At 35.9% G+C, this 13669-nt stretch overlaps 1 protein-coding gene across 1 annotated transcript in view; it reads left to right on the plus strand.

Annotated features, from left to right (window-relative positions):
• Window positions 1-13669, plus strand: part of LOC131678269 (ras-related and estrogen-regulated growth inhibitor-like protein) — an 86683-nt gene that overhangs the window by 55028 nt on the left and 17986 nt on the right. The window contains exon 3 of the mRNA XM_058958287.1: window positions 13001-13314. Coding sequence (XP_058814270.1) covers window positions 13001-13314 — 314 coding nt within the window. The remainder of the gene's footprint in view (window positions 1-13000; window positions 13315-13669) is intronic.

Genomic DNA, 13669 nt, shown 5'->3' on the forward strand with positions numbered 1-13669 from the left:
GAAATGAATGTTGCATCACAGTTTCCTTCTAGGATAGAACTATCAGCAAATTTCAAGAGCTTCATCGTGTTTGAAACTTTTTGATGAATTCGTTCGTTCACATCTCTCATCTAAGATTGTCAAGGGTTTAATTGCTTGGTGCATAACAACCAAAATAAGCGAAGACTCGTATTTTTAAGTTATATGGAAATTTTTGACAAATTTTAGATCGTTGGCAATATGAGTAATTCTGAAGCGTAGTACTGAATCATATGGCAGTCCACTATTAGTAGTAAAAACAAGGCTTAGGTTCTCGATCCCATTAGGGAATTTGACCGTATGTTTCTACATAATTATTCTAATTAATAGAAATAATATCGCGTTCCACTTATTTTTAAAGTTTTTCAAACCCGTTTATTATCTTTATTCATACGCTAGCTTAGCTTAGCTTAGTTGAATGCTCGTGAGTTTTCGGTGATTGATCAAAATCTGTTGAAATTGCATATTGAACCAATTGCACGATACTTGGGAGTAGTACATCATACACAACGAGCAACCTAAAGTGACTAAGATTATAGTATAATCAGTAAAGTAGATGGCCACGCCCATGCAAGTCAATTTTGGAAGGGAAGGAATGTTAGTTCATCACTTGTGACAATTATGACCGAGGAATTCTCTGCATCATCCACAAGTGTCGCAGGATAGGATTGGTGTTAGTAGGCAGGGAAATGAATCAGGATATATCTTGGTAGATATTGTGATTTAGCTAAATACGCGCTTTGTCTTTTCATTTAAGATTTCAGGAGTTCGACTTCCAGTAGAAATATGAATGTCGTTGGTTCCGCACAAAGATGATTTCGCTTCTTGTGTATACAGCCTTTAGTTTATTTCATACAACATGTTGCTTATGCGTAATAAGTATAATAAATACAACACTGCCCAGAAGAAGAATTGATGGGAGAAGCGTAATACTGGCAAAGACCGACTACCATATGAGCGGTTCAAACTCGAAAGAGTGACGGAGAGTACTGCACTGGATGGTTTTGAAGATAGGACCCGGCCATACATATTCTGACAGAGTGAAGTTCTGGAGTGTTGAAATGTTTACAACTATTTAGGCTATTCTACAACCGCCAGGAGTAACCTATAACGTTGGTACACAATTGGGAAAAGCGAATCAGACAGGGTGACTATATGTCAGTGATTCACTCAATACAGAATAGATAAAGGCTATGATGCAAAACCTTAGGTCCAGGTCCAGGTTAAGTCTTCGGTACGGAGCAATACCTTGATCTAGGACCTCCTAGCATGTTGTTAATCGCCTCTTACGACATGGGCGCAGGTTCCCAGTGGTTCTTTTCGTGGCTGAAATAGTGTAAAAAAATTTCAGCCCGCCGGACACCACACGGCTTTCATTAGGGTCGGGCATTGTTATATGGAAAAACGTAATCATAACTATATCAACCGAGCACAGCACTTTTTTGGTTTCATTTGGGGTCCCAAATAACTGATCAAAATTTGGGGTCGATTGATTTTGACCCGGCGTACCGCATTTCAATTGAAATTTGTATGGATATTAGTATGGGAAAACCATTCTAAAAACCAATCGACCTCAAATTGTGCACAGTTATCTGGGATCTCAAATGGAACCAAAAAAGTTCTGTGCTGAAAAAACGATAATTTTGCCCCACCCTAATACGCAGACATTACACACTAGAGTAGAAATCGAGGCGCGTTTCCCTCAAACGCGGCTATTTCATAATTTTCAAGCCATTTTTGAGACCGTATTGTTTCTTAGGAACGAAACAAAGATTTTTTTTTGGAAGATTGTGGACTGTTGATCAAATTTGAGGTTATTTTTCGGTTTTCAGTCTGGAGAATATATATCAATGGTTTATCTATATACTTATTATCCGACGTTTCGGTGACATAAATTGCGCCTTTTTCGAGAAATTAAGTTAAAAATAACGCGGCAACTAACTTAATTCCTTGAAAAAAGGCGCAAAATATGTCACCAAAACGTAGGAAAAAAGTATATAGACCGTTGTTATATTTTCTATAGAATGAAAGCCAAAATATAACCTCAAACCGAAGCAAATATATAGAAAACTATTTACACATATTCATTCTGTCGAGTGTTGCCTGAGTGAAATAGTGTTGTATCCTCCTCAAAGGGATCAAAGTGTGAAAATCACCGTACACCTTAATCTATTGTACCATGTTCGTATCACTCAATACATAAGTGAATTCTTTTTTGGTAAAGAGGAATTAACCTTTGGTTCATGCGCTTCTTTTTCGGGTTAGAAAAATTTCTAATCCTATGTGCGGGGTTGGGAATCGAACCGAGGTTAGTTGCGTACAAAGCGTAGGACTTATCAACTACGCTACGCTCGCCCCCACTCAATTAATGATATTGTCAATAGATTTATCAAAGAATAACGCCTATTGAACAAACACTATTCCGTTTGCTCTCAACTTGCTTCATAGATTCGAACAAAAGAACAAGCTAATACCTGCACAATACTCAACTAATAAAGCAATCCAAGCAGCTATCGGGGATATAAATAGTTTGTTTAATCAACGTGAAAGATTTGCTTCACAAGCTGATCATCACAGTATCAGATGTTGTCATAATTCAATCGCTCCGGTCGACTAATGAAAACTTATTAGCAAGGTACACGGTTCTATCTTCGGATTGAAGCATTCTTTAACCTGCTTCTCTCTGCTACTGCTGATTAATTTTTCCTGTTCAGTACATCATCAATATTGACGTTGAAAAACAACTCATAAACATCAGCTGTTAAACATTTAGAAACGGTAGAAGCATTTTTTTCCGCAAGTATCACGTTTCTGATCCAAATTATTATAGGTATTGTCTTACTTCTGATTAATTGGTCATAGTTTACCTTTACTCGTGTACCCCATTCGAAAACGTAGATTTGATGTTATTTTCCAAAGAATTAGGGGTAGGTAATATCCAAGGCGCACAGTGGGGCAAAATGCTACTTTCGACGTACAAAACCTTTAGCGCGCTGGGTATGTATCCTGGAGGATTAGTGTCATCAGCAAAGTAGTTTGGATGGAAATGAGCATTGTTTTGATAACTTTGATTTTGTCTAGATAAGGAGAAACTGATCTAGATCAGATATATCTTTTGACAGAGGCGTTCTTTAAAAAAAAATTCTTCGGCTAAGTTGTTTGTTTTGATATTCTTAGCACATTCTACATTGTTTCAATTGCATACTGTATCAATTTAGTTGGCTATTTCTTAGCATATGTACGAAAGACACTTATACTCTATAACCTATGTAGATGGCGCCACATTACATTTAAAAAGATAGGGTTAGGTAATATCCAGGACGTTATCGAGGTGTTGACGCACAGTGGGGCAGAATGCTACTTTTGATGCTCAAAACTTCTAGTTCCCCGGTTATGTATTCTGGAGGATTAGTGCCATCAGCAAAGTATCTTGGATGGAAATGAGCATTATTCTGACAACTATGGTTTTGGTCTAGATAAGCAGAAACTGATTTAGAACAGTTCTATCTTTTGACAGAGGCGTTCTATCGAAAAACTTTCTTCGGTAAAGTTGTTTGTTTTGATATTTTTAATATATGTACTAGAATCACTTATACTCTATAAACGATGTATATGACGCTACATGACATTAAAAAAATACGTGAAAAAACAAATTTTTATGGAAAAACCTCTGGAAAAAAGTTTTATTCCTAACTCTTCAAAAACATAAAAGGTTTCAAAGAGTAATAAGAGCGATAAAGTTATTAATTTAAAAAAAATGTGCCACAAAATTTTTAACAACCCGAAGCGCCAGATAGAGATAGCAGAAATATTGTTTGTGACTAGTCGTGACCTTTAACTTTATAACAATGCAGTTTCAACTAGCCACATAAATTTTAGTTGCCGCCGCCCATTGAGTATTGATTGCGGAATTTGTAAACTGGTTATTAGTGTGGCTCGACGTATGACATTTTTCTGCACTTTTTGAGTTCCTTTTGTGGTCCCAAATGCACGTGCAAAATTTGGAAGCAGTCGGTGTATGGGATTTTATATGGGAAAATTAATTATTTTGCATTTATGTTAATTTCAACGAATTTTCAAAATATAGTTATAACGATTTTTAATTTTATGGTTCAATCCTAATGCAGAAATTCATTACTGGTAAGACCTTTTTTGCAAATTTTTTAAGAACTTTGCGTGAAGCGAATTGATCAAAACTTTTGTACATTATAGTATATCACTTCAATACTATGCTGTAATTTTTTATGCAAAAATATTGACAGTTTTTTGTAGAACGTTTCTGGAAAAACATGATTTGCGGTGCTACCTGCCTTTTCAAAACTATTTATCCGATTTCTTTCAAACTTTGCATACACATTCTATGTAAAAAATACCTAACCCCTACGTTGAGTTTTTGAGAAAAATTTCAATTCACTTATTTTAAATAAAAATCACTATTTTTTACAAAAAATTTCGACTTTTTAATAGTAAAGGGATTGGTGGCTATGCCCTTGCATACTTCAACTTCTAACCACTGTCAAGATATGTACATCGTCATAATCTTACCACCGATCCGGCGATAACCCATCCAGCTAAGCAGGCAGTAGAAAGAACTAAAACTAATAGAGATATTGTGCACCCTTTCCACATTACAGCTCACTAGTTTGGACAAATTGCATTTCAATCTTCTTTCGACGAGACAAATTGCATACAGATGTAGAATTCAGTGACAATTTAGTTTACTCGATCGAAATATGACAAACTATGCAGGTAGGATAATTCCAAGATGTAAAGGTGATCTCATTTTTCTGTTAATGAGTACGGTTGTCATTTTTTAACGCACAGGATGTGATGGAGAAAACAAAAAACATTGCGCCTTACTCAACAAACTATTTAACTGGATAATGACTTAAACAGTTCTTGTTCAGCTTAATCTCACTGATAAAAAGCTTGTCCAGCTTTCATTATTTGTTGGGCACTTCGTTCCGATTGGTTGTTGACGTAAATATTTATATATTGCGGACCAGACCACGGTAATAATTGCTACCACGTTCGATTGGTTGGTTTTGTTGACATTGAGTTCGGCGGGCCTGGAAGCCTTGATTAATTTAGTTATCAGGAAACCAGGACCCTGTTCACACCTTACTATTTCGCCATCTTGGGATAATCCGTTCTCGGCACAGAGAAAACAACCAACCTCGAACCGGATGTCTGTGACAACGATGCCGACAGCGCGCGGTTTCTGAACTCTGAAGCATGCCCGATGATTGACAGTAGTGCTTTTGGTACACATAAGCATACGTACAGACATGCATACACACACACAAAGCAAAAGTGAGGGAATCTACAGGAGAATTGAATTACTGGCTGTTGCTATATACACCTACATATTCAGACACACCTTTCCCTGCATATTTTTCCGTTTCCATCATTTTCATCCCATTGAATCAGGTACGCGCTTGTGTTGGCATTATTTGTGACAGGCTGTTTTTGATAAATCACCGCACCGAGCTCCTGACTGTTAGAGGTCATGTCCGGAGATTGAAATTTCTATGGGTGGGATATATTGACCTGGCGGGATGCTTTTCCCAATCACGCACAGTCAGCGGGACGTACAATATTTTGACCTAGATTTGAAGCTTCATTTATTATTTATTAGCAAAAACGAGTTTGAACATCTCGCCGCGTGGGCAAGGGAGGGTGGCTGAAAAACAGCAGTAGCTACGCCGTCGCGAAAATCAATTTTTTCATGGATAATGGCAAGCAGGAATTTTTGGTTGGGTTCAAGCGGGAAGCGGAAGGCCGGGATGTGAATCGTTGCGAAACGTTCTAAGTGGGGCTACTCAGTCTAACATCTGAAGTACTTCGCATGCCCAGGAATCAGGATGACAGAGAAAAATGAGCTCGAACTTTGGTGACCTCCAAATATGGCTAATGTAATCGTCAAAGTTTGAGCAGTAGCAGTTGGGGAGTAATGTTTGGGGCATTGCTCGAGGGCATTTACCGGCTGTCATTTAACTATTTCAGTAGCTCGAACGGAAGTGAATTCCCTGTCACTCAAATTGAAGTTAATAACGAGCAATGAACTGAGCCTCATGTTTTGTGATGTCGATATTTATCTGCTTACATATAAAAGATAAAGTGTGTGATAAACTGAATTTTTGGTTATGTTTTATATATTTTGAATTAGTTTCCGCTGGTACAAGCTTCTAACATTTTTTTCCGTTCTGTATAAACAATATTTGATTGGATTAGTTTTTTTTTCAGTTTACAATCACCCTGCCTAACTTGGAACTATGCACAATTCTGTTTCCATCAGCAGCACGCACGAGTTTAGTTAATGGGCTCTTAATTCTCCTTGAAAATGTCTGCTTGGCAGCAGTACTTCAAAGCATCAGCATGATCAATCGTAAACACCAATTTTCCTTCCTATTCGAACCTAACAACAGCTGGCAATAAAACTCGGCTCGTGAACTATAATACTTAATTCATCAGACCTCATGTAGTTTCTACTCTTCCTGCTACTAATAGTCGTCGTGTAGTTTGAAAAACGAGCCGCCAAGCGGATCGGCACTTACTTGGCACGTGCGGCACTTCACTCCCCCAGAAGATGGTTGGCTTGTTATTTGAATTCTCAACGTGCAGAGGAGAAAAAATTGTTTTTCGTTCTACTTTTACATATTCAGGCAACTTGTGTGATTCATCCATCCACATGTCACACGGTTTGAACGAGGAAGAAAAACAAACTTCGAAAAATGGCCAACCTACTGGAAGTGAGCGAATGGTGTTTGCCTACTGTTGGTTGATACCAATCAAAATAAACACTCGAGAAGGTTGAAGAGGAATTACAGGGACACCAATTGTGCTATATTGTTTGGCATCACTTTCGGCAATGTGAAGGTTATACTCGAGAAAGGCGAGTAATCTCCGCTACTACATTTATTTGAAAGGTAGATTTCCCCCCATTAAAGCAGCTGGGTAGCCTTGTCCGTACCACTGTTGTACATTGTTATTAGGATTGACAAGGGTAGACCTTGACGGAAAATAATACACGAAAAGATGACACATCAAAACATCATCTAGAAATGTGGGTGATTTGTTAATTTTGAGAAGTTAATAATTACTACAATTATTTGTTTTGTTTGTTGACCAACAGGACACTAGACGCAAGTGCTGTTCGCTTATTGACATTTGAAAATAGTTATTACTTTGTAATAACAGTAACACAGCACTATGTCGACAGTTGCGATAGTGAAACGTAGTTCTAGTATCGGTGCTCGAAAATCTATATAATACAGATAAAACTGAATAAATCATAGCTCTGTTTGACAGCTCGATGCCATTGGCGAACCAAAATTAAATTGAATACTTTATACGCTGACATCACAAATGAACTCGAGTGTTCATTTTTGACAGTTCGATTGTACTCAGCCCCCTGCTAGGCGGCCATTTTGTACTAGCCAACATCTTCCTTTGTTAAAATCAAAACAACCCAATGCTATTGCACGGGCGACGTGGGCCTAGAAGCGGCTAGGCCCATCACATGTTGTCTACTGTCAAAGTCTGTATATCTCCATAGCAGATGACAGGAGTGACACCCTCCTGATTGTACTGCTTATATATTTAAACACTCATAGTAATAGATTAACGGATGTAAATATTCATGGTAATAGACACACGGATGCATAACTGGCAACTAGAAAACAAACATTTTAAACTAGCATCACCCAAAAATGTGCAAGCTCGAACGTGCTCTACTGTATTAGGTTTTACACCAACCGACATTGTCAAACATGAACTTCATTCATTATGAGTTCATTTGCGTCGTCATCTTGTAGAACTGAATTCGATCATTTGTTTTTATCAAAATAATTTTTCAAGAGATTCAATATATGAATCAAAAAAGAAGTTATACGTTTGATACTGAGCAACAAAAATAGAACAAAAAGCAAAAAAAATGCAATTTCTTCAAAAACACAAAGTTGACGAAAAAGAGCATAAGTAAAAAGCTTTTTTTGCAGTTATGTAGAATACAATAAATATCTTTCTAAATAACATTGTAAAATACTAATACGGAAATGGAAAATGAAGCATACTGTGAATAACAAAATACATTTTTTTAAATAAAATTGTAATACTTGTTCTGCTTGTTTGCATTGTATGCCGTCATAATCGTTTGACTCCGGGTTTTAACAGTTTGTTTGCTTCCAAAAAAGTACAATCACTGGTCTATTATTATGAGTATCTATACTTACATGGAATTCTTTGCGATTTGCTTCGAGTGCAACTAGTCCACAAAATTCATGTAAACAGTAGAAGCGAACTGTCAAAAATGAACACTCGGGGGATAGCAAGGAGGTGATGTCAGAGTTATAATTGAGTTCTATACAGCCAACTAACATCCCTATTTCTACATATGGAGTTTAACAATAGGCAGCAGCAAATTTTTTTCGTTCATTTGCTTATGCCGATTTTGCTTTAACCTGAAACTGAGTCAGGTTCTAACCCCAACCGTTGTCAGTTCATACATTTTGACAGCAGTTGGGGTTAGAAACTGACTCAGTTTCGCCTCAAACAAAAACCACATTACAAACAGCATTGTTATGGTGACTACGATAATGTGTCGTCGTATCACCCTCTTGGTTCTATAAGATGACGTCACAAATGAGCTCACGATGAATGAAGTTCATGTTTAACAATTCTCGGTGATTTGTTTACTTCGTTTGTTTCGTGGCTTCGAGTGCAAAGGATGTTCATCTGTTTCATTAAAACTCTCCTAACTCTAGGGTGACCAGGACAAGTCCTGACTTTTGATAGACAGTCCTGGTGTCCTGGGACTTCGAGGGAAATACTTAATTTGCCCTGGTTTTACTTTTCCAAAGGCAAACGACACATTTTGCAAGTTTGCTGAAGATATGTAAGCTCTATCTGTCATACTTTTTACTTTACAGGAAATTTAAAATCGAAAGTTAGGGAGTTTCTAAGTATTTCTTAGAAAAACTGTTTTATTCAGCTAATTTTTGCGGTATTGATTTAAAATCAAAGTCGTCTTCGGACAACTTCAAGATTGTTTTAAGTTTTTGTTTCATGGCACTACACATCTAACCATTGTTGAAAAGTTATGAGCACTTTTTCACCAAAAAAAGGGTTTATTGGTATAACAAGATCACTCATTGGGGCAAACTAAAGATAATTCTTATGCAACTATTAAAATGGTCATAATGCGATTTATAATTGAGCAAAAAATGGCGAATACGATATTTTTAAAAATTTCATGAAATTGATTTAAAAAATCTATTTTTGATATATACAGTGCTTATATCTTTTGAATAATGGAAGCTAGAGTTTTGGTGTGTTAGAAGAAAATGTTCGTCTTCAAAAACTCTGAAAAACATCTGAAGGATAGGTTGGAAAAAAAAGAAAACTGAAAAAGTAATATTAAAAATTTGGTTTTTCATGAATTGACCCTTTGTAAGATGTTCAAATTACTTTCACGATGGACAATATCAATAATATAGTTTCGTTTTCATGATAAAATATTATACTTTACAATACTTTTCTTTCATTTTAAATTGTGGTTAGGGTGGCTCCAATTTTTTTGAAATCAGAAAATTAACTTTTTAATGGTTCGAGATAGAGTTTTTCTATCTTCCAGAAAATTGAAGAAAATAAAATTTTAAAAAACTTCGTCGAAGACACTGAAACTCCATATCGTGTACTTTTACAAGTAATTTACCCCAAAAAGTAGGGTGCTTGTCAAAAAATGGTTTTCTTTGTATAACTTTTGCAGTTTTGATTTTTCATTAAGATCACTTTAGAAATACTTCCAGGTATTTTGAAGGAGAACAATTTGTCTCAATATACCAAACCTCTAGCTTCTCTCATTAGAAAGTTATTTGTACTAAACTATTTTTTTAGTAAATATTGCAAGATATAAAAAAACCGTTCTTGCCATTTTTTGGTGATCCATACTACAAAGCATGATATTTCATATGAGAGTAACGGTATTTAACCCATTATTGCCCAACTTATTTTCACGCGCATCATAAATTGTGTTTTCCGATCGAAGAAAAATGATGTGGTCATTCCAGTAAAAAAAAATTGTTTTCAAAGTAGCAGATATAATAAGGAACAAGCAGTGAAAATTTAAAATTGATCGGTTAATTGGTTCCTGAGATATGGTGATTGCCGCGGATGAACTTTTCAACAAAATATAATTCCGAGATAATCGAGTTTTACTGTCGGTGCAGCGAGTTAACGGTCTAGCGTATCAAACACTACGCACCGCATACGAGTGGTCAATGGGTAGCGGTATATGAATAGTTGTAACATAAGTTGTAGTATTCCGATTTTAATGAAACTTTGAGAAAATTTTCCTCAGCGTATGTAGTTTCAGAATATCTAATTTACAAAGATTCGATATTTTTCACTCTAACAAAAATGTGTAACCCCTTAAGGGAAAATTGATTAAAAACAAAACATAAACATCGGTTTAACCACTCTAACTTCTCTAAACATATTCTGCAAGAGTATATGAACAATATTAACTTGTTGATAATGCCTGTTCTGCGTTATTAAGTGCGTAATAGGAGTTATTCTTAGCACCTACTATATATAGTAGGTTGGGCAATAATGGGTTAATGTTAAGTGCCCTAATCGAAGACAATGCTATTTGAAAAAGTTATATTTTAATATAAAAGTTATCATAGCCTTAAAACGAAAAATGTTTAGAAGTTGGTGTTTTAAAGCAAATTATGCGCCCTAAAATAATCTTCAATTTGTCCAAAGAGTACTTTAGTGTAATTTTCGGCAAATTTGTCTAAAATGTGCTGCTCTACAACTTCATCGAAGACAGTAAAACTCTATCTCGAACCGTTAAAAAGTTCAATTTTCAATATTGCTAAAATTAGAACCACCCTAGCATCTGTTTAAACAAAAAGAAGGGCATTGCAAAGTACAACAACTGAGCCAAACATATTGTAAGGCTAAGTGATTTAATTTTAGCAAAAAAGTTAAACTTCCTGCTAAATTTACATTATGGACCCCTGTGCAACGTAAACAACTCCACCCGGTTCTGAACATGGACCAAAATCTGGGCGCTATCGATGTTGATGAAACCACAAATAGTTAAGCTTCTTCTTGGTTTAAATCGTCTTTCAAGCTTGGACCCGGTGAATTCCTACTTTGTCACAAATTTGGTATACCCCATACCCCCAAAAATGCTTCGTCATTTTTTCTTTACGAATTTATATTTTCAGTGCATCTTTCAAATTACGTTGTTATGATTAAATTGAAACCTTTTAATTATAACAGCTGTGTCCATTCTTCAGACAAACAATCCCGTAGAAAGATTGACAAGTACTCTGAATTTCGTTATTATATCTGTTGAATCGCCCTAATCAATATTCAGTGACGCTACCGCAGGTTTCGCAGAAGTGTCTACCTACGGGACCTTCATATACCGTTCCCTTAAACCGGGGTGACTTTGATCACTCGAAACTTTTTTCGTAGATCGCATATTAAACCAGAATAGTCTACCGAATCATTTTAATTTGAAATGATTTTTACTGTAAACTTATAAAATACTGATTTGTTATACTTTTTGGGTATATTGTTCGGTTTTTGGGTACAAAACCTACAAAAAACCGAAATTTGACTTTACCTTATTTTTACGAAGCTTCGTAAAGTGTCTATTTTTTATAAAACAAATAAATCTCAGGTTTGAGCAAGAGTAATAAATTACAAGCGAGTTTTTATTTTCCTTTAGAGTGGGATGTGCCAAATTTATTTTTAAGAGTTTGCTTAAATACATTTTTTTTGTGAAACTAGTTGGCAATTATTTCAAATTATTTCAAGCTGAAATTTGCAATATTTTTTATTGTTCAATAGTCCAACGTGATAAAATGGATGAAACTTTTTGTACATTGATAGTACAGTATATTGAAATACTATGTATAATACCAATTAACATCTATTTAACAATGAGTATCTCTCCAGAATTAGTTTAAACAAACATTTGAATGAAAAGCATTGACATCAATAACTTAATGTGGGTGAACATGCAGGTTAGGTTATCAAAGTCACCCCAGAATACGTAAAGGGACTTCAATTTGAAATCATTTTAGGAAAAATAACTGAAGCGGAGAATTTTAGGTAAAACCATCCAATCTTGTTCTCCATACATACATAAAAATATTAAACTTGAAAAAAATATGTTGCGTCTAAAAATATGTAATGATTACTTCGAAATGTGATCAATGTCACCCCGGTTTGCGGTATATTGAATTCAAAATGGTAATAAAATCAGATTCTTTCCAGGAGACTTACATAAAGACTTGAGACAAGACTAGATACCTCGTAATGCATGCGGTTGTTTCTTACATTTTTATTGCATTTTGTAACAAAATATTGGAATGAAACTAAGAAATTCTGTAGACAAAAATAATTTGTGCGGAAGAACAATAACTACGAAATGTAAGCACTTGACGGCACATATTTTTCAAAAGTTCTGTTGTATACATTTACGTTAATTAAATACATAAACATCAGCAGGACTGGTAATCCACCTCACCAAAACCTAACAATAAGAAGCAAAGTTCATCCTTATTAATTAATAGAAAATATCTTTAATTACTACTATTAAATGATTATTTTTATTAATAAGTTCATCCTCAATAAAACATTAAGAAAATTGTTTGTATGGTTCAAATATTTCTCAGTCGTAAGTAAAATATATTGAAGAATTAATTGCCAAACCAAATCAAAATCGAGTTACTTATTCCAATTTTTAGCACAAATTAACTAATTGAAAGAAAACAAAACGATATTATCGTTTTTCATTATTCGGGCGGCTTTCCGTGCAACCATTCAGCTTAATTCGTCGTGTTCCATTTCCCCGTAGGATATACGCTTACACACACACACACACACACTCTTTCACCATTTCATTTGAATGATTCAGACATATTTTGAACTAATTGAATGTTTTTCGACATCTCTGCAGCCCTCACCGTGCGATACCTGACGCGACGGTTCATCGGCGAGTATCGCTCCAACACGGATCTGCTCTACAAGCAGACGGTGACACTGGACAGCGGCGTGCTGGACGTGGAGATTGTAGACATCTCGGCTGAAAACGAAAATGATTTCCCCGTTGAGCAGATCCAGTGGGCGGACGCATGCCTTATCGTGTACAGCATCACGGACCGGATCAGCTACGAGTACGCCCAGCGGTCATTGGCCGAGTTGCGACAACTGCAAAACTCACCCTCCGCCTATCTGATCGGGAACAAGGCTGATCTGGACCACTTGAGAGAGGTGAGTTGCACTTTTTCTATCCGCGTGAATGGAAACGAGATGGAGGGCTTGATGTTTTTCTCATATATTGACCAAGGCAACCAGATCGAGATAATGAATGTGTAATTGGGAATGAGTGTCTGCTAGCTTGAGTGGTTTCCATTTACTTAGCTTGTCGTTTTAAACGAAATGTAGGATTTTTTGTTGGCATTATACGATGTGTTTTTCTCTCAAAAGCGAGAATCATTTTAATAATACGACGCGTTTATGGGGACGGCAGTACTTTACACTGTCGGCTCGAACCGTAAGGTACTTTCGTCTCCACCAAAGCAACCTATTATGGAGACGGCAGTAGTTTTATATTTTATAGCGTTTT

This window comes from Topomyia yanbarensis, chromosome 2 (genome assembly GCF_030247195.1).
Source record: "Topomyia yanbarensis strain Yona2022 chromosome 2, ASM3024719v1, whole genome shotgun sequence".
Classification (NCBI taxonomy): Eukaryota; Metazoa; Arthropoda; class Insecta; order Diptera; family Culicidae; genus Topomyia; species Topomyia yanbarensis.